The 20,565-nt window shown below is 55.6% G+C and overlaps 3 protein-coding genes across 10 annotated transcripts; 2 read left to right on the forward strand and 1 right to left on the reverse strand.

The window, feature by feature from the left end:
* The first annotated feature begins 74 nt into the window (after nucleotides 1-74).
* On the forward strand, nucleotides 75-4,550 carry SMPDL3B (sphingomyelin phosphodiesterase acid like 3B). 2 transcript variants are annotated; one of them, XM_082071548.1, is made up of 8 exons: nucleotides 75-185; nucleotides 294-513; nucleotides 1,334-1,431; nucleotides 1,793-1,936; nucleotides 2,205-2,377; nucleotides 2,521-2,701; nucleotides 3,009-3,142; nucleotides 3,792-4,550. In XM_082071548.1, the coding sequence occupies exons 1-8, from the start codon at nucleotides 134-136 to the stop codon at nucleotides 4,167-4,169; spliced, it is 1,380 nt and encodes a 459-aa protein (XP_081927674.1). In that variant the 5' UTR covers nucleotides 75-133; the 3' UTR covers nucleotides 4,170-4,550. The 2 variants fall into 2 exon arrangements, with proteins under 2 accessions (XP_081927674.1, XP_081927673.1); XM_082071547.1 differs by having other exon boundaries at nucleotides 93-513.
* A 338-nt stretch (nucleotides 4,551-4,888) lies between these two features.
* Nucleotides 4,889-7,852, forward strand: XKR8 (XK related 8). Of its 2 annotated transcripts, XM_082071691.1 has the most exons (4): nucleotides 4,889-5,196; nucleotides 5,554-5,750; nucleotides 6,270-6,354; nucleotides 6,514-7,852. In XM_082071691.1, exons 1-4 carry the CDS (start codon nucleotides 4,904-4,906, stop codon nucleotides 6,944-6,946), a joined length of 1,008 nt encoding a protein of 335 aa, XP_081927817.1. In that variant the 5' UTR covers nucleotides 4,889-4,903; the 3' UTR covers nucleotides 6,947-7,852. The 2 variants fall into 2 exon arrangements, with proteins under 2 accessions (XP_081927817.1, XP_081927816.1); XM_082071690.1 differs by having other exon boundaries at nucleotides 6,270-7,852.
* A 340-nt stretch (nucleotides 7,853-8,192) lies between these two features.
* On the reverse strand, nucleotides 8,193-20,444 carry GMEB1 (glucocorticoid modulatory element binding protein 1). 6 transcript variants are annotated; one of them, XM_082071515.1, is made up of 11 exons: nucleotides 19,990-20,444; nucleotides 18,635-18,783; nucleotides 17,571-17,653; nucleotides 16,532-16,656; nucleotides 15,965-16,068; nucleotides 15,210-15,364; nucleotides 13,927-14,091; nucleotides 13,379-13,516; nucleotides 12,316-12,438; nucleotides 10,059-10,729; nucleotides 8,193-9,863 (listed from the first exon to the last, which is right to left on the reverse strand). In XM_082071515.1, the coding sequence occupies exons 2-11, from the start codon at nucleotides 18,760-18,762 to the stop codon at nucleotides 9,813-9,815; spliced, it is 1,743 nt and encodes a 580-aa protein (XP_081927641.1). In that variant the 5' UTR covers nucleotides 18,763-18,783; nucleotides 19,990-20,444; the 3' UTR covers nucleotides 8,193-9,812. The 6 variants fall into 6 exon arrangements, with proteins under 6 accessions (XP_081927641.1, XP_081927644.1, XP_081927643.1 ...); XM_082071518.1 differs by having other exon boundaries at nucleotides 13,927-14,055; nucleotides 19,990-20,441; XM_082071517.1 differs by having other exon boundaries at nucleotides 8,193-10,729; nucleotides 19,990-20,443.
* Between the last annotated feature and the right edge of the window lie 121 nt (nucleotides 20,445-20,565).

A 20,565-nucleotide genomic window follows, 5' to 3' on the forward strand; every position in this document is an offset into this window, starting at 1 on the left:
GAAGGCCGAGGAGGGGCGGGGCCGAGCGGAGGAGGGGCGGGGCCGGCGGCGGTGGGGCGGGGCCGAGATCTGCCCGGGGCGCGGGACGGGACGGGACGGGGAGACCGGTGCCCGGCAGACCGGGGCAGCCGCCATGAAGCCTGTCATGCTCGTCCTGCTGTTCCCGCTGGCCGCGGCTCTGTCCGGTAAGGGCAGGCAGCGTGCCCCGCTCCCCGGCCGGCCGAGAGGCCCCGAGCTGTACCCGGCTGCAGCTCCGCGCGTCCGCCGCGCTGAGCCCCGCCGCCTCTCGGCAGGGCCAGGGCGCTTCTGGCACGTCACCGACCTGCACTGGGACCCCGAGTACAACGCGGCGGCGAGCGGCGCGCAGGTGTGTCCGTCGGGCGGCTCCCGGGCCGTGCCCTCCGCCGGGCCCTGGGGCAGTTACCTATGCGACGCGCCCTGGCGCCTGCTCGTCTCGGCCGCCCGCGCCATGAAGAGCCGCCTGCAGCGGCCAGACTTCGTGCTCTGGACCGGGTGAGGATGAGGGGGCAGTCGGGCAGGGTCCCGGCGGCGGGGACACGGGCTCGGAAGGCGCTGTCTGGTGGGGCTCGGCTTGGGGTCATAACAACCCCATATGAACGCTGCGGGCTCAGGGAAGAGTGGTTGGAAAGGAAAAGGACCTGCGTATGTTGGTGACAGCGGCTGAACACGAGCTGGCATGTGACCAGGTGGTCAAGAGGCCACCTGCTCCTGACTTGTATCAGGAATAGTGTGGCCAGCAGGCTCTGGGCAGTGACCAACCCCTGGACTGGTGAGGCCCAACCTCAAATCCTTTGTTCATTTTTGAGCCACTCATCATAAGGAAGACATTGAGGTGCTGGAGAGAGTGCAGAGAAGGGAGGGGGCTGGAGCACAAGTGTGATGGGAGCAGCTGAGGGACCTGGGGGGTTCAGCCTGGAGGACAGGAGCTGAGGGGAGACAGGGACACAAAGAAACGGCTTCGAGTTGCGCCAGGGGAGGTTGAGGTTGGATTTCGGAACAATTTCTTCCCCAAAGGGCTGTGGGGCATTGAACAGGCTGCCCAGGGCAGTGCTGGAGTCACCAGCCCTGGAGGACTGGACAGACACAGAGATGAGGTTCTGAGGGACATGGGGTAGTGCCAGAGTCAGATTATGGTTGGACTTGATGATCTTGAGGTCTTTTCCAACCAAAATCATTCTATCCTCTACAAATGCCATAAGCATGTTGGTGAAAACACAGCAGCGTTTGTCTGCTGCGCTTGCTTAGGCAGACCTTGGTGATCACAGCCGTGTGGGAGCCATTCCTTTGTTTCTGTTGCTGTTGTTTTTTCTAGAGATGATACTCCTCACGTCCCTGATGAGAAGCTTGGAGAAGAAAAGGTTCTGCATATAATAGAAAACCTGACTTCTCTGATAAAAGAGACATTTCCAGGTAGGATTTGAGGGCATAAGGAGAGAGGGGCACAGAGTCTCATGGGAAGAGCTTCCCAGGGTGCAGAAATGATGGAATTGAGAAGGGGAAAGGCACAGAAGGGCTGTTGGGAGTTGTTTGTCCTCTTCCCAGTCGCTTTGTGGCATGAGGTGTGTCTGAATCGACACATCTGATGCATGCTCATTGTTTCACGCTAACTCAGAAGAGAAGAAAAGAAACGTTTCTCTGTTAGTCATTAAGGCAGAAAAGGCTGCAACATTTCCTCGTGCTTCATTCACGTCCTGAGGAGGGACAGTCTTTGGTGCTGAGAAGCTCAACAGCAAGCGTGGACTCCTCCATGCCTCCTTTTCTCTCTCTCTAGGTACTAAAGTCTATGCGGCCATGGGCAATCATGACTTCCACCCTAAGAACCAGTTTCCAGGGAGGGAGCACAGGATCTACAACCGAACAGCTGAACTCTGGCGTGCCTGGCTGGATGATGCTTCCATTCCTCTTTTTAGAGCGGGTACGGCACGTCTTCTCATGTTGGCAGCGACCCGGGGAGGTGGGGGTGCTTAGGAGAATGCCACGAATGGTCTTCCCTGCTTCTGTGCTCAGAGCAACAGCATTTATAGAATATCTGCAGGGAAAGGGTCCAATTGAATGCTGATGCACCTCATCCAGGTGGTGACTCTGCTGTGAGAGCAGAGAGTGACAAAAACAAAGAGATCTGGGGTCACAGCAGCCACTGTGACCAGACCTCCAGCTTTTTCCCTGCCACTTGCATTTTTCAGGAGCTTTCTACAGCGAGAAGCTGCCCAGCCCGAGTACGAGGGGGCGTGTGGTTGTCCTCAATACCAATCTGTACTACGACCAGAATGACGAGACTGCTGGTGAGGAAGATCCTGCTGGGCAGTTCCAGTGGCTGGAGGAAACCCTGAGCAATGCTGCTAGAGCAGATGAAATGGTATTAAAATAAATTAATAAGGAAAATTTACAGAGGGTCTTCTCGCAGCCTGGCAGCTCTTCTCGCTGCCGCTCTTCCCTTGATGCGTTCACAATAGGGCCGTGCTCTGGGGGACGCAATTTTGCAAACTCTTGCTTTGGTAGGTCTACATCATGGGGCACGTCCCTCCTGGCTTCTTCGAGAAGAAACGAGGCAAGCCCTGGTTCCGGAGCGGCTTCAATGAACGATACTTGAGAATTGTACAGAAGCACCACAGAGTGATTGCCGCCCAGTTTTTTGGGCACCATCACACCGACAGCTTTCGGATGTTTTACAGTGATACAGGTACTGGCTCTGGCCACCCAAGCCTTTGTGTGGATAGCTCTTCCAACCCTCAGAAAAATCACTGTCAATGAGAGTTTTCACTGGCTATTGAGGCCAGAAAAGGTTTGTAAAATATCAGGCTCTGCTCCCAAGGAACAAGTGACAGGCTGAGAGGGAACGGCCTCAAGTTGTGCCGGGGGAGGTTGTGGTTGGGTCTTGGGAACAATTTCTTCATGTAAAGGGTTGTGAAGCACTGGAACAGGCTGCCCAGGACGGTGCTGGAGTCACCATCTCTGGAGTTCATGGGTTGTTTTGCCTTTCTGTTAAGGTTCTCCAATGAATGTCATGTTTCTGGCCCCTGGAGTGACTCCCTGGAAAACAACATTGCCTGGAGTTACCAATGGAGCCAACAACCCCGGGATTCGAGTGATCGAATATGATCCAGACACCCTTCAAGTGCTGGTAGGGGTTCCCCACATGCTGCAATTCTAGGAGGGTGCTTTAATTCCTCTGAGTGGTTTGAACAGGCAGGGCTGCAGGAGCCAAGTGGCCATGAACAGGAGGACCTCAACCAAGATATTTCAACCTTGTGGCTAGCACAGGGATTTAGTAAGAGCATCAGCGCATGACAGGCTTTGTCGTGTTCTTCATGTCTTTAGCTCGTCTACTTCGACGCTTGTTTTACTACTCAGCTGATGGGCATTGCAGAACTTCTCTCTGGGGACTGACAGGCTTTTCAAACCCTCTCCCAGAATTTTTAAGCATCTGGAAAATTATTTGGGCCCCCCTACTTGCTTAAATTGTTTCATTTGTAATGGTGTCTGAATTTAGGTGAGTTGCAGGAGCAGCTTCTGTTTTCCTCTGTCTCTTGTTTGCAAAGAGATAGAGGATGGGGTGTTTGTGCCTTTCTTTGTGATGGATAAAGCAGCTCTGTAGATGCTCTGTTTACATGAGAAATGAATGCTAAAATACACTGTGGGATGTAGTGAAGCAGAGAGAAGAAGGGCAAGACCACGAACAGAAGTTGTGCAAAACTTTATTTTTTTAGGTCAGAGGTGTCAAACTCATCTTCACCGGAGGCCACATCAGCTCTGGTTTTCTCTCCTGACAGGACATGGTGACTTACTACCTGAACTTAACTCGTGCCAACACAATGGCCTCGGTGCAGGAGGAAGAGTTCCCGGCGTGGGAGGAGGAGTACAGGCTGACAGAAGCTTTCCGAGTCCCCGACGGCTCTGCAAGCTCCATGCAGACTGTGCTGGAGAGGATATCAATGGATCCACGCTACCTGCAGCAATACTACGAGCTTAACTCTGTCAGATACGACCTGACCCTGTGCGGGGGGTCCTGCCGCGTTGATCACGTTTGTGCCATCAGGGAGGTGGATTTTGCAAAATACGATGAGTGTGTTAAAAGCAGCAGCTCTGCCACTGCTGTCGCTGGTGTTTGGACTTCATTATACTTTATTATTCTGCAGCAAGTGTTGTAACGACAGAGCAAGAAAAAACAAAGAGAGTGCAGGTTCACAATACATATGGATCAGCAGCTGTGAATGCACCTGACTCTGAGAACTTACTTGGAAAGCAAGACAAAATCAGTGGCTTTTACTAAAAGTTCTAGGATGTTGATTGGAAATCTTACAGAAAAGCTGGATGTACCAGGAAAGAGCAGTGATTGTTACCAAGTCTTTTTGTGCCAGGCTGACTCACACCTGGGGCTCTGTCTCCTTTCTGCTCTGACTTCTGAGGTCGCGTCACTTTGACCTGTCAGCAACTAAGATGGGTAAGAAGCCTGATTGTTACTGGGTTTTAGTTTTTTTCCCCCTGTTGCTGAGCTTAAGCAGCTCTTCCTTTCTGTCGTCTCTTGACTTGCACCCGTTTAGTTTCTTCCTTCGCCAGGGCGCTGCAACTTGACCTCCAGCTGGTGGAGCCGGGGCGACCTGGGGGGTGCAGGGTGAGGGGTGGGGTGCAGGGGATGACTGGGGACAGGTGCTGGGCCTGCCCCCGGCGCTGCAACGGTTGGGGGGGGGGCGCAGGGGGTCCCCGAGGGTGTGCAGGGTTACCGGGGACACCCCTGGGGTGGAAGGGGGAGAGCGCCCGACGCAGGACGCTGCAGCACGTGGCGAGGCCTGGGGGCCTGGCGGGGGCGGGGCCTGCACGGGGCGGGGGCGGGGCTTGTCCGGGGCGGGGCCTTTCCGGGCGTGGGCCGGGGCCGGTTCCGCCGATGGCGCCGCGGGCCCCGGGGCGGTTCGGGCCGCTGCAGTTGGCGCTGGCGGCGGCGGGGGCTGCAGCGGCGGCGCTGGACGTGTTCGCGGACGGGTGGGTGGCGGCGGGGTACGCGCGGGGCGGGCAGCCCGGCCGGGCCGCGCTGGCGCTGGCGCTCTTGGCCGCCGCCTCTGTCGCCACCCAGGCCTGCAGCTGGTTCTGGCTGCGCTCCGATCCGCCCGAGCTCCGCCCCGCCGTGCCCACGGGGCTGCTCGCCGCCCTGCACCTCCTGCAGCTCGGCTTCCTCTTCAGGTAGGGATTCCCCGCCTCGGTCATCCACGGGCATCCCTCCGGTACCTCCCCCCACCCCGCCGGGCACAGGGACCCCCATCCCCGGCTGCCGGGATGTCCAAGGGCTCCCCGGGCAGCGCGGTCTTTCCCAGCCTCGGGTCGGAGCCACCCGGGTCCCCGCCATGTCCCAAAGCAGCAGTTTTGCTCCATCTCCGGGTGCTGCCAGACTGAGCAAGGCTGGGGTGAGCGCTCCAAAACCCTCGTCTCTCCCTTGGCCTGGTAAAGGTGGGGAGCTGGTTTGCACATAAATCGGGCTATTTTCAGCTGCATTGCTCCCCCCGGCAGCCCCTCATCCCCGACCGGTCTCCATGCTTGCAGGTGCCTCTATGCGCTGAGGGTTGGTTGGAAGGTGTGCTGGACGAAGACTGCGGTGGAGGAGGAGCAGAGCCGCATGGCCTTCCTCTCACACGACATCAGCATGCTGCGGCTGTTCGAGACCTTCCTGGAGAACACCCCACAGCTTGTCCTGCTCCTCTACGGAGTCCTGCAGACAAACAAGGCAGAGCCCTCCCAGGGTGAGCTGGGGGGGGCTGTGGGGGGGGGCGCAGGCTTGGGATCAGAGCAGGTTTGGACAGGATGGGCTGTCTAGGGGCTGCAGGACACTGTTCTGTCCTTACTTTAGGTTCTCTGATGTCGTTCTTCTTCATTGTTCCTTCCGTCAATGTGAGACACAGCCCTAGGCCTGGGCTGGGAGGGTTGAACTGAGGGACCCCATGGTCGTTTCCCTACGTGTCCCACAGCGGCTGAGGGTCAGGAGAGAAGTTGGGAGCCTGCTGGGGAGTGGGAAGATGCTCATGTGGATGTGGAGGGTGCAGTGGAGCCCACCAAAGGGACACTTTGCTGCCCGTCCTGGGGTGAGGAAGAGCCAAGTGTTACTACAGTGAAATAGGGAGCCCAGCCATGTGCCAGCACTGACCTCCTGCCCCCATGTGCTGGGGGTTCCCTGAGCTGGAGAGGGGCTCTGCAGAGCCACCCAGGTCCCATCCCAGCCCCGCCCCCGGGGTCTGCCCTCAGCATCTCTGCTGTGTTCGCAGGGCTGGGGATCTGCACGGCGTTCCTGTGTGTGACCTGGTCTCTGCTGGACTACCACCAGTCCCTGCGCTCCTTCTTGCAGGACAAGTACGAGCTGAGGCCGAGCTCCTCCGTCATCTACTTCTTGTGGAACCTCTTCCTTGTCTGCCCCCGTGTCCTCGCTGTCACTCTCTTCACCCTGCTCTGGCCCTATGGTGTGGCCATCCACTTCCCGCTGGTGTGGCTGGTGATGTTCCTCTGGGTCAGCCTGCAGGGCACGGACTTCATGGAGTCTCCAGGCCCTGAGCAGCTCTACCGGGCCACTGTGGCTGTGATCCTCTACTTCAGCTGGTTCAACGTGGCACCGGGGAGAACGCTGGGCCGCAGTGTCATCTATCACAGCTTCATCCTGGCAGACAGCATGCTGCTGGCCTTGTACTGGCTCTGGGGCCAGTCACCCTCAGACGAGCACTCGTACCTCGTCCTGCTGCTCGGCGCCGCCCTGCCCTGCTACCTGCTGGGGCTGTTGCTGAGAGTTGCCTACTACAAGTGGCTGCACCCCAACGCGTGGGCACAGCGGGAGGGTGGCCACGATGAGGTGGATGCCAACAGACTGAAGTTGCGCTGGGCCTCAGCGCCGGCCCTCGTGAACAGGAGGATGTGGTGCCTGGCCCAAGCACAGTTCCCCGTTTGCCAGTGAGTGTGGTGGCGCTTCCTGAATGGAGCAGCTGCTGAGGCTGTGGTTTGAGCCTGCCTCCTCTGGGATGAGGATTTGGCTCCTGGTGCTTCCCTCAGGCTGTTCGGGGCAGCTGGAGGGACCTGGCGGAAACTGGGTGATGTTGCAACCACCCAGTGAGTCCCAGAGCATCCAGTATGGCTCCCACTGTGGTGCTGATGGGGAGAGCTGTGGTGTTTGTGGAGGGACCAGCACATTGTGGCTGCACTGCACTGTCAATTTGTCTTTTGTTTGTAGCTTTTTCCAAAAAAAAACCCCAGAAAAGCAGGAGGTTGTTATCTCTCTCTGCCTGTTGCTGCTCGGGGTGGATACTGGTGGAGGAGAGCACATTCCCTTCTTGGCAGTGGCTGAGCTGTTTCCGGCTGGGATTTTCCTCCTGCTGTTAAGGTCGAAGATCGCCCTTGATTGCGATGTTGATTGGGACAGGGTGGAGGTGATGACTCCCGGGTGCTGGGAAAGCCCAGGAGTGCCCGCACCCTGGGGAGGGGGTTATGAGACAGCACAGGGTCAGGGGGCGTGAGGGGTTTTGTCTCTTCGCAAACAGCAAAGCCCTTTCTAGTGCAGATTCTCCGTGGCCAGAAACGTTCATTGTGCCTGTTGCCAAGTGGGACGGAGCTGAAGCCTCACACTGGGAGCTGACACCTGGGGCCTGGGCTGGGCTGGTCACCACTTTGACCCCGACTGTCGCTTTTCTTGGTCAAGCAGCAAATACTGTTTGTGAGGTGGGGGTGCCGGGGTGTAGCAGAGCCAGTGGACCATCCTCCCAAGCCTGGTGTCACAAGAGATGTGTCACTGCCTGCGCCTGCGGGGATGGCAGAGGACAGGCTGAAGCACTGATTCTAGAAAAATAAAGACTTTTTTTTTTTCCCAGTTTGTAAGACAGTTCTCATTACACAGACCACGAAGGGGTGAAGGCTTCACAGCAACCGCCTGTCGGTACCACAGCTCGGGGTCCTGCTGCTTTCCCCAGTGCCAACACCTGCCCCAGGTGTTGACCAGGGATCAGGGGGTTATTTTAAAACCTCCGGGGCTGCGGTGAAGCCAGTGACACCCCCAGGCCCAGGGAATGTCACTCAGGCTCTGGGGTTTGTCTCCAGCCAGCTCAGGAGGAACAGGAGCACTGGGACAGATGCAAATCAGCACTTGGAGAGAGGTGCTGTTCCTGCACACGAGACAGGAAAAGTCATATAAATTCAGCCAGCAGAGATGAAAAAATAAAATAGCCAGGCCAACCTTTATTCTTCACAGTAAGACGTGCCAGCTCAAAGCAGGTTTTAAGACAAACCTGTCGCTGTTCACCTGAACATATAAACAATGCTTTACCAAACTCGCCACTTCACTCTACAACCCGCATTCACACAGCTGACACACCTCCTGATCAGTATGCAAATCAAGCTTCACCACCTCTTCGATCTCTCCAGTGACTAATGACTCTCTAATGACTAAGACGGGGGGGGGGGGGCGCTCTTAAAGGGCCAGGCACCCCCACTGCCCAGCTGTATTTTTTCACCAAAAAATGGCAAATCCGAGGCCTGGCCGCTGCCCCCACACCCCAACTCCGTCGTAACCCAATATCTGAGCTCCCCTGCATCCTGGGGTGGGGGGGGGGAAAGCAGGGGCCACTGCAGCCCACCCAGGACCCCCAGATACTGGGCAAGCTGGGGGGGGTCTGAGCAGCAGCAACCAGAGGGATCCTTGCCCCTCCTGGCTGCCTCTGAGGTGACAGAACTGCCACCATGAACAATCCCTTCAAGCGTAGTTCAATTTTTCCTTTTAATGTAAAAAATAGGCAAACACATCTTCCTTCCCCCCACCCCAAATGTGTCTCTTTTGCTGTTGTTTTGCTTAATATTTTCCAGCCAAGCAGCTCCCCCTTCATCCCAGCTGTCACAAACCACTGCCCTTCTGTCTTTCCAGGGCAATTGAGCCCCAACGGACACCCAGACACCAGAAGAAAAAAAGGAAAACAGCAGAGCACATATGATTTCAGCAGCTGCCAGTTCTTAATCCTGCCAAGAGATTATAGGAAGAAAGAAAAAAACAAAAATAAATAAGACCACCAAACAAGTAGTGACAAGCATGGAGCAGCCCCAGCACACGATGTAAACAGGAGCTGCCCCAATCCGGAGTCCAGTTCTTCCGGAAAAGCAACAGCACAACATGCTCTGTACACCCCGAAAAGTCCCTGCAGCGCTGAGCAGCCCAGGGGGACGTTGCGGTTTTAAGCTCGACCTTTTTTTTTTTTTTTTTTGCCTTTATGCAAAAGGCCGAAGTGATCTCGGGCTCTCCAAGTGGCATTTGCAGCACCGGCGGGGAAAGGGATGGGGGAAAAGTGCTATGGGAAGAGGAGGGATTGGTATACAGGGACCCTCGAGAGAAGGTTCCAGGGCTTTGTAGCTGGGAAATCTGGACAAGGGAAGGGAGAGAGCAAACGTACAAAAAAATATAGATATAAAACCAATTTGTGTGGAGGAGGAGAATACAGACAGTAAAACCAGGGTTACCGCTGTTTCCCCCAAAAGCAAGAATAATAATTAAAAAAATCCCAGTTGAGGTGACAGAATTCCCTTCCCTGGGGGAAAATAAAAATACAAATGAGGTACCTGTTCCACCCCAAAACTGTCACCCTTTCCCACAGTCACAGCAACGCGCCAGCCACTGGTTTTTGTCTCTCTGAAATAAAATAACGGGGGTCAGGGCAGCCGGAGCAGAAGCCCCACATGTGGCTGGGCCACGGTCTCGGTGCCAGAGCCCTCGTCCAGTTCCTCCCAGTTTGGGTTGTTCAGCAGAGATCCAGTCTCTCCTCAACCCTGTGAACAGGCAGATTTGTTCAGTGCTCCATGGAGACGGAGCCTTTTCCAGGTCTCACGTGTTTCTCCAGCTTTAAAAAAAAAAAAAAAAAAAAAATATATATATATATATATAAAATATACAGTACAATGAAAGTATCCATGGAAACAAATGGGGTAGCTGGAAAAGATACTTAACAAAAAAGCCCAAAATAAAACAAATTCCCCAAACCAAGACTCTCCTTCCCCATTCAGTCCTCCAAAACCACAATCTCCACGTTATGGACCTGGTGCTGATGCTCCTCCACATCTCCCACCACTTTCTCCTCAGTCCTCAGCTCCGTCTCCAAGATCACAGCTTTCCCCTCTGCCTCCTCTGTCTCTGCTTCAGGATCTGGTGCTGGGTCGATCTCGATGATGGTTTGTCCGTCGTCAGAGGTGCCTTCCATAGCTTGGATGGTGGACGTGAGCCCGGACTCCATGGCCACCAGTTCCACAGGGTTGACCACAGTGGCCACGTTGGCCAAGGCCCCGCTGTCCTGCACAGCCGCCGAGCTCAGCAAGGCCAGGCTGGAGGACGGGTGGAGGGTGACGGTGTCGGAGGAGCCAGTTTTGGAGGAGGACACCACGGTGGCGTATCGGAAGAGCTGGGAACCGGAGGGCAAGGTGTGAACAGTCACTGGGCTGGAGCCTTGGCTGATGGTTGCCACCGGGATGTTGCCCACGGAGAATTGTTGTCCGACGGGTGCGATGGCAATGGGGGAGATGACAGTGAATTGAGGCTGCTGAATGGGGGTGGAGGGGCTGAGGACAGTGGCAGAGGCCGGGCGCTGCAGGCGGGGTCTCTTGGGGGGTTTGGGAGCGCTGACGGGCATCAGCACCACGTTCTGGATGGTTTGGGACTTGGCCTTCTGGTCCTTGGCAAGTTTCTTCTGCTCTTCCAGCTGCCGCTCCAGGTCTGCAAAGAGAAAGGCTGAGCAGCGCCGGGGACCACGGCCACCACACTGCCGGGGCTCCGGGGGACTCCACAACCAACCGCTGTGCCCCATGTTTGTGACAGGAGGTCTCCAAAGCACCTAGTTGAGCATGATCTTAGCGTTTTCACTTGTGATCAAACTGCGCTGAAGGAAAAGGTCACGTTCTCCTGCCACCCACACAGACCTGGTCAATATTCTGCACCTGCTCAGGCTCCTTTGGCTGCTGCCAGTGCCTGGATACAGACCAGTCGACGCTCCATCCCCGCTGGCTGGCTGCTCCTACTGAGGAGAAGATGGGGATTTCTGCTCCCAAGACAGACCCACCTACAAGGCAGGGTGGACTAACCCCCCTGGGCAGCAGGAAGAGCTTCTGGGCTCAGCTGGATCCCCTCCCCAGGAAGACAGGCTGAGAGCCTTGGGGTGTTCAGCCTGGAGAAGAGAAGCTCCAGGGAGACCTTATTGTGGCCTTTCTGTACTTAAAAGGGACCAGTAAGAAAGATGGGGACAGACTTTTGAACAGGGCCTGTTGCAATAGGACAAGGGGCGATGGTGTTAAACTAAAGGAGGGAGATTCAGGCTGAACATGAGGAAGAAATTGTTGGCCCTGAGGGTGGTGAGAGCCTGGCCCAGGTTGCCCAGAGAGGTGGTGGATGAACCATCCCTGGAGACACCCCAGGCCAGGCTGGACGGAGCTCTGAGCACCCTGAGCTGGGGAAGATGTTCCTGCTCATGGCAGGGGGGGCACTGGGGGAGCTGGGAAGGCCCCTCCCATCCCAACTCTTCCATGATTCCATGATGATTCTGTGACAGGGAGCAAGACTGGGTCAGTAAAACATCTCCCTCAGCCCTGGTCTGGGTGAACGTTGGTCAGGAGTAGCCCAGTAATCTCACTTATCCGGGGCAGTAGGGGACTAGGACATCCCAGATAAGAACAGGTCCTACAGGACACATGAGGAGGGAGACACAACCCACAAGCAGCTCTGGGGAATCCAGGTCAGGTTATTTGCTTCAGCTCAGGGGAAGCCATGCAAGACACCTGATAGCTTCGCACCAAGACCAGCAGAGAAGTCAGCACCCTGTATGCGGAGAACCTGATTAGTTTGGGCACAGCACAGTGCTGCCCACAGCTCAGACGATGGTGGCACAACTCTTGTTCACAGTATCTATTTCCTAGTGCCAACTGAATCAGAGTTGCAGCCCCAGCAGCCTGGCTGCAGCAAAGGGCACAGACTTCGGGCTGTCAAATGCCTCAGGTGACTGGTCACTCAAAGCAAAGCAGAGGGGAAATTCTACTCAAGCTCTAGGATGGAAAGGGACTGGGACTAATTTGTTTTGGGGCAGTGTGTATTGAAGTGGTGGAGTCACCATCCCTGGACGTGTTGAACAGACACAGAGATGAGGGTCTCGGACGTGAGTTAGTGCTAGGGGTGGGTTATGGTCAGACTCTGTGATCTTGAAGGTCTTCCCAACCAAAATGATTCTGTGATTCTATGAAATATTGGGGAAAATCACATCAGTTCCCAAGAGCAGCAAGAGGATGAGAAGCCTTAATGGGCACTGACTGTACCTGCCAGTGTGTAAAGAAACTGCTCCTCTCCTTGTTCTGTCTGGTTTTTCCTGTTGTCCAGAACCTTCTTGACGGTGTCCATCAGGCCAAATGTGTGAGCAACGTTGTTCAAGACTGCAGCATCTGCAAGGAAAGCGCATGGGGGTGAGTGCTTAGTCCCACCGGTGGACTCAGGTACTCAAAAGATGCTCATATTGCACAAAAAAAAATCTGCTGCTTTTAGTAAAACTCTGGTTTTTTCACAAGGCTGACAAAGGCAGACCCAGCTCCCTCATCCTTGTGACATCCAAGGACTAAATAATCCCATTCACATGATAAAGAAAATGAAACAGAGATGTGTCACCCAAGCAGCTCCAAATTGCTGCAAATGAAAGCATAATTTGCAATCAGAGAGATACAAACGAGCTCTCCTGCTACAAATCATCTCCCCATGCTGCTGGCAGTGTCATTAACATGCCAGCTTCACCGGAAGCTGTGTAAAATTTCTATTATAATCCATGGACTTCAATCACTCACAGCTGCCACATACCAGATACAAAGATCCGCCAGACCAAAGATAAATTAGAAAATAAGGAAAATATCCTGGGTAAAATGAAGTTTGTGGCTACATCGATGTTCTCACAGCAAAAGCATCAACAAGAGATGCTCTCAAACCCTCTGCTCACAGGGGCATGTGCTGAACTGGATTAGGGAATTGATCCGGGTTAAAAATAATGTGAAAGAGAGGAGGTGTGTTATTTTTAAACCAGATCAGTTCCCTCATCTGGTTTAGCCCCAGAAACAGGTTTCCTGGCACAAGTGAACATAGAAGGAGAAGTGAGTGGACAGGACCTGTTCGAGCAGGCACCACCACACAGAAAAGCGTTCAAATAACCTGGTTTGTGAAGTGAAGCTATGCAGGTTTTCATGAGGCCTGGGAGCTGTGGGCAGTCACCTGATGGTCTCATCCTGACTCAACATCTTTAAATGTTGGGGATGAAGCCTTGTCCCTTTTTATTTTTGCCTGAAGCTGCCTTTTTGAGCATCCCTGCTGCAGAGCCAGAGGCTGTGGCTCACAACCTACCCGTCATCTGGAAGGGAGACTGCCCCAGCCTCTGCTGGACACCTCTTAGGACTTCTTCTATCTCCTTCTGGATGTTGCATACGACCTCTTCCATCAGCCCCACATCAGCTATTCCTTTCCAGAACATCAGCGTGTCCTCTGGCACAAGGAGAGTGCAAAAAGAAGCCAACATGTACAAAGATTTGGCATTTTTCCCCCAAGACGACCTTCAACCTTTCAGGCAATTTGGTTGCTGGGGTGGATATAACATGCAAAAAAACCAAACAAACAAACAAAAAAAAAACAAACCAAAAAACACACAAAGAAGCAAAACAGATCCAGGCAGCAAATCAGTAACATCTTCAAACAGCCCCATGACTTCCAAGGTAACGTTTCACATCTCTATAGAATGCAGAGCTTAAAATCTTTGAGGAAATTCTGCCTAAGCTTCTAGGACAGCCGAGGGGCTGAGGCACAGCTCTGTCATGGCCTAAACTCTCCTTATTTTACACATTTTACAACAGGTGAGGAAGGGGGAAAAAAAGAGCCAAGCAGCACCCTGAGCTTACCCGAGATCTCATCTGTGTCCTTTTTCATGCCTTCCTCAGTGGCCATGGTGACGGCAGCCGTCAGAGCCGAGTTCCACTCGATCCCCTCCTCCATGCTCTCCTCTGACAGCGTGATCTGGGTGACGCTCCCTGTGAGAGAGGCACTGTCAGCCATCCCTGCAGCTCCTGGAGCGACAGCCCCGAATTCCTGCTTTGCTTTACACTCTCCTTCACCCCTCCCAGGCTCTTTTTCACCCTCCCGGTCAGGTCGTTTGTATCATTTGTTCAACCAAATGAGCTGAAAGCAAAGACTGCTGCTTCTCGTCAGAACTGTGATTGTGAAAGGCTCTGGGGCTTCTGGAGGGAAAACCATGTCCCCTCCAGAAAACAAATGGGAGTCCTGCTACAAAAGGAGCAGAAAGACATCAGAATAAAGTAGGGAACAAATAAGCCTCAGCCCAGCCACCCTTCTCCCGCTCCTGCATCACCAACAGGGAGCTCTGCATCTCAGAGATGCCCTAATCTCTCAGGAAACGACAGGGTCAGAGTCCAAGCTGGTTTGTAGAAGGGAAATGGATCTGACTCAATCCTAAATTTCTAGATCAAGTTTGGGACTAAGCTAATCTGCAGCCACTCCAAGGTTTTACCATATGCTTTCCACGAGCTTCTCCTTTGCCTATGGACAACTCTGCTGCTTTACCCACCCTGAGTCTTAGAGAAACATAACCTGCCCAGCTGGACGGTACGGTAGGGTTGGGAGAAGTCTTCTCCCTTCACCTCAGTAAAGAGACCCCTTTCTGCTCTGGGATTCGCTGGAATTTGCAGTTGGAATGACAATTGCAGCATGCCCAGCCACCACAGGATGTCCAGGTGATGTGAGCAGGCTGCTTGAGGAGGGCAGCACACCTCAAGTCATTCCTGAGCATCAGCCCATCTCCTGCCTTTGTAACAGACCCTCAAATAGGAAAGATCTCAGCTCTGTCAGAGTGTTTGCTCACATGGTGACCCCAGAACATGGATCCCTGCAAGGTGAGCTTGCCCTGGCTCCCAAGGCAGCCTTTAGTCGCTGCTTAACACCAGTCCTCACGTTACCACAGCACACAACTCCCTGCCAGATGCTGCCAAGGCCTCTGAGCAGACACGAGAAGCATTTTCCTTCCCAGGAACCAGAGCAGTCTCCTGGGACCAGCCTGCTATGCCTGGGGAGAAGGTATAAAGTGCGTGTGTATGGGGTCAACCTGAATTGATTAGCCCGGGGAGGGAGCCATGTGTCACTCTCATGGCATCAGTAACTGGTTTCCTACCGTCCGCTGATGTAGGAGTCTGCACCACACTCTGCTGCCCCGGCACTGGAGCTCTGGCGCTGCTGATCAGGAGATCAAACTTGGTGCTTCGACAAGTGTTGGTACAAACTTTGTCGTGCTGGTAGAAGTCGATTTGCCCCGAGTCCATCATCTTCCTGTGCAGGGAGTGGGGAGAGAACCAGGCTCAGGTCAAACCTCAGCCTGGAGACAAAAGGGAGTATTCCACATAGGGATGATACAGCCATGGGAAGGATGGAAAAAGGGAGACCCAGCACTGTTCTACACACAAAACATCTCCTGCAGGGCTTTCAAATGGCAAATATAAGCAACCACCAGCTTCACATAGAATCACAGAATAGTTTGGGTTGAAGGGACCTTCTCAGATCATACAGCCCAACCCCTGCGATGAGCAGGAACATCTTCCCCAGCTCAGGGTGCTCAGAGCCCCATCCAGCCTGGCCTGGGATGTCTCCAGGGATGGTTCATCCACCACCTCTCTGGGAACCTGGGCCAGGCTCTCACCACCCTTAGGGGCAACAATTTCTTCCTCATATCCAGCCTGAATCTCCCTCCTTTAGTTTAAAACCACCACCCTTGTCCTGTCTATCCCAGGATCTCTGCAAGCTGCTGGCCAGGTAATGCGCTTCCAAGAGATCTCCCAGGGACTGCAAAAGCAGATGAAACACCTTCTCGGGTTCCTGCAGCTGCAGAGATGAAGCCCTGAAGCCGCACACGGTGGGAGGCGAGTCAAATACCTCAGCATGATTCCTCCAAGGCGAATAGCTCTCTTCCAGTCCTTCAAGGTAGACTTCCCAGCCAGGTGAACAAAATGTTTCGGGCTGATCAACTGGTCATTGAACTGATGAGACAAAGACAGGCTCAGCAAACACAGGGTAACGCTGTTTCAGAAGACTGTACTGGGACATCCAACACAGCCAGTCTGCAGCTCATCTAAGTCCCCACTTCTACACATCTTGGAGATCACTGCAGGAATCATTTTGGTTGGAAAAGACCCTCAAGGTCATCGAGTCAAACCATTAACCTAACCCTGGCCTTAACCCATGTCCCTGAGAACCTCATCTCTGTCAGTTCAACCCCTCCAGGGATGGTGGCTCCACCACTGCCATGGGCAGCCTGTCCTTAACCCACTCTTCCCCTGCTTCTCCTCATGCCAAAACCAACTTCAGCACAAACAATCCAGCACACTGCAAAGGCAAAGTCCCTCGGCTCCAGGACAAAGCTTAGATGAAATGCAAAAAGTAAGAAAGTCAAGTGCCAGAGCTTGAGAGCAGAGAAGGAATCCACTGAGAAAACTCCCTTACCTTTACGCACTTGACATTAATTCCCGGACAGACAAACTTCTTCCAGAGCAGAATGGCTTTGCTTTCCCCACAGGTGATGGGATAGGCAATCTCAATCTCCTCATTCGCTTCAATGGTACTGGGGTCTGAAGGACGAAGGGGTGAAAATGAAACTTTACACTCAAGAAGCTCAAAGGTGGGAGCTGAACACTCCCAAGTTGTGAGACCTACACTCAGGAAACCAATGACAGGCTGTTCCCAGTCCAGGATCAGTCCCCTCTTAGTCTAATTACTGGCTCTAACAGCAACTGGCATCTGCTTTTTAACACAACAACACTCAAAATGAAGCTCATCTCTCAGGACAACGTGAGAGCAGAAATATAACACATCTGTAAGAGAGGGGTCAACAAGAATAATCTTTGTGGAAAAATATGCTTTCAAATTTGCAGCACAGACCTCTCTCTGATTTCTTGGAGCTCTGGTATCTCTTTAGCAGAGATAACAGCTATTTGCTGATAATATATTCTCTTCACAAGCAAAGTTTCTGCTAATACTGCCAAAAGACCCACACACCCACGCACAAAGCGGAAAACTCGTTAAGATCTCGTTAAGACAGCACCTAATGACAGGAGCCTTTTCACACATACTCCTTGGGATGGCAGGGAGCACATGGAGCCAACCTCCTCAGTTCTTCTGAACATCCAACCCAAACCATCAGGGTGTTCATCCGGCAAAGAACCAGCAGAGTTTGAGACTTCAGAACCATTAACTGGAACCATCACAGTGTCACCCACCAAGACCAGGGTGAACTCCCGGCTCCCCTGGACCCTGTGGGAGCCCTTACCAGTCATCGCGGGAGAGCCAGGATCTCCGTTCCAGGATTTTGAGCCCAAGCAGTACCAGCAGACTCTTTATTCCAGAGTATGCCCAGACCCTGCACCCACATCCATGCCTGGGAAACAGCATCTGCAGGGGCAGAGCCAGAGGGAAGCCCAGCGAACCAGAGCCACCAGCCCTGTGGAGGAGGGGACCATGCCCACCACTCCCAGCGGGAACTCACCAATCCCTTCTTCCAGCTTGTGGATGGTGTGGGTTTCCACGGCCACTACGGCAGCGCTGGCCTCTGAGCCCTCTTGGTAAATCCTGTTGTGAAAACATCCATCCATAAACAAACTATATAAATCACAGGAAATTAAGATTCACAGCACAGGGGTAAAAACTCAGTTTGTTTCTTTCTGTCCTGTCCTCGAGGGACCTGAATTTTGTTTGATACAGTTGCAATCACAGGCATTTTTTTGGCACATAAGAAAATATGATAACAATCCCAAAAGACTGAAACACATGGAGCCATTCCCAGTCCTGCCAACGCACCTTCCGCTTTGCCAGTGCCACCGAAGCCGCTCCACACTGCGCTTCCCCGTCCCTTCTCCGCTCTCCCATACCCACGACAATGGGAAGCAGAGCTCAGTGCTCCAGGATCTCCCTCCCAGCCCTGTGACATGCAGCACAGGTGATGACACAGGGAAGAATCCCTGTCGGCCTACAGCTGCCCTGCTCTGTGAATATTTATCAAACAAGATGGTATTTTTGTGCCCTGACTGATCCGGAGCTAAGACAAAGTGCCTGGTGGCAGCTGCTTCTCTGCAGAAGCTGCCAGGAGTACCACAAAATTCCCTCCCGCATCCCAGTTGTATTTTAGAGGAGGAGGATTTTAGGGGAAAGCTGGTGCAGAGGCACATGCACATCTGGACACACGGGGACAGATCACCATGTAGAGCAGCTGCAGTGTGGCAAAAACCCATACTGGGGCCGAAGGGGGAAGAAGGGGACTGAGGGGATGTGCGGCCAGGGCAGCACCATGACCACTTGCCCACTGACATTGCCAGACACAGTGTCACCCGGATACGTCCCTGCAGGACCATTTCTTTCCTTGGAAGCCCCATGACAGTGACATGCACAAAAGCTTTTTCGCATTGTATTTTTCTCCCTCCCGTGCGTGGCACAAAACCAATGCAGACTCGGAAAACATAGTGACGCTCAGTCCCCACACCACAAAAATACACAGGGACAGCTCCCCCCATCCCACTCAGTGCCTCCCAGTCACACCAGTCCCACCCAGCTCACCCTTGCTGCACTGGCTGGAGCTGCAGGATCACTTGGGTTTTGGTATCCTCCGGGTTCTCCCCTTCATTGCCATCACTTGGTACAACCACCACATCGCCCACAGGGACACTCACTTCGGCGTTTGCCATCTCTCACATGAAGCCGTAGTTCTGCGGGGGGCAAAGTGGAGGCAGGTCTGTGGCGCGGCTGCACCACTGCCCGCGCAGGCAGGGGTGCAGGCAGGGGTGTGAGCACAATCGCCCAGTCCCACTGCAGGGCCAGCGGACCAGGTGTTTTAAATTCACCACCAAGTCAACACACAGGGGGATTTCTCCTCCCTTCTCGACCATGACAGAGGGAATTTCTCATCCGACCACACTAAACCAACATGAGGCCGATCCTCCCAGTGCCGTCCCACTAATACCCCCACTCGGCTCTCCCTGGCCAAGCAAACCCGCACGGTGGATTTCAGCAAGAGCACAACGTTTTTTGGGATGGAGCTTTTTCCCCTGGCCGGCAGTGCTTCCAGCTGCCTCGGAGATGCTCTGAGCCCCTCGGTACCGGGCACTGACCCTTCCCACTGCACCCATGCTGCGGAGGAGTCGGTGGTCCTGGCGGCAGAGCCTCGGCAAGCACTTGTGTTGGGGCAGGACCCCCAGGGCACGGTGCTCCGTGGCCCCAGGCAAGCCACCGGTGCAGGGGACACGCTCCAGCTTCCACACCGCGCCTGCAGCTGCTCAGGGCTCTGGGCAGCCTGGATCCCCACTACTGCTTCCCCCGGGACCCCTCTGCGCCGCAGCTTCCTCAGGATTTCCGTCCCAGGGGGGCCGAGGGACACGGAGAAGCCCCGGCGGTGACCGCCACCGGGCAAAGGCCCAGCCCAGGCCTTGGGGTGCGGGGCCGGGCGGCCCCGCCGCCCCGGCAGCTCGCAGGCCCGCTGGGCACCGCTAGGCTCAGGGGAGGTCCCGGGCCCCCCCGGCGGGCGGGGGTGACCGAGGCGAGGGGTCAGAGGTCAGCGCCCCCTCCCCCCCCGGGCCGCAGCAGCCCCCCCTCCCCGGAGTCACGGAAGGCGCGGACCCCCCCGCGGCGCCCGGCGGGGTGGGGCTGCCCAAGGGAGGGGTGTGGCCTCTCCCCCCCGCTCCCCCCCCCGCGGGCGGACGCAGTGGCGCGGCCCCCCCTCCGCCCCCCCGCGCCGCGCGACGTGCGCCCTCGCGCCAGCGGCACGTACGGCGGCGCGCGCTGGGGCGCCCCCTCCCCTCCCCGGCGGGACGTTCCCCCCCTCCCGCCCCGCCCCGGCCGCCCCGCCCCGCCCCGACGCGCCGCGCTGCCGCCTGGCTCCTCCCGGCTCCCGTAGCCCGGCGCCGACCGGCCCTTACCGTCGCCGAGCGGCCGAGTCCGGGGGCTGAGAAGGGGGTGGGGGGGTGGGGGGAAACGGGCCGGGCAGCAGGGCGCAAGCGCAGTAACCACCGCAGCCTCGGCCGCCAGCACTTCCGGCCGTCTGCCTGCCTTAAAGGGGACGCCGTCGACGGGACCCGCGCGAGCGGAGCCGTGCTGCCTCCTAGCGGCGGCCGGTGGCACCGCCCCGCGGCTTCCCCCGTGTGACGGCGCGGGGGCACCGGAGGGTTCCTGGCCGCTGCCGGGAATGCGAGGAGTGGGAAGCGGTACCGGGCAACCCCAGCCCGGACCGGGGGCTCTATACCCTCGCAGCGGGTCCGTCCCGCAGCCCCTACGGGCGCATTGGGGCCGTTCCCAGGGCCGCCTCTGGGCTCCGTGTCCCCCAGCCACGAGCGAGCCCGCCCCACGAGGTATCCAGGACCACCCTGCCTCTGACCCGGCCGAGCCCCCGTTTCCCCCGGCCGCGCCTCGCCCACTCCCTTCTGCGGGCCTTGCCGGCTGACTGACAGCGAGGCGGCCCAATGGCGGCTCGAGGCAGGGCGGCGGCAGCCAGTGGG

The sequence above is a fragment of the Streptopelia decaocto genome (genome assembly GCF_964273445.1).
Source record: "Streptopelia decaocto genome assembly, chromosome: 23".
NCBI lineage: Eukaryota > Metazoa > Chordata > Aves > Columbiformes > Columbidae > Streptopelia > Streptopelia decaocto.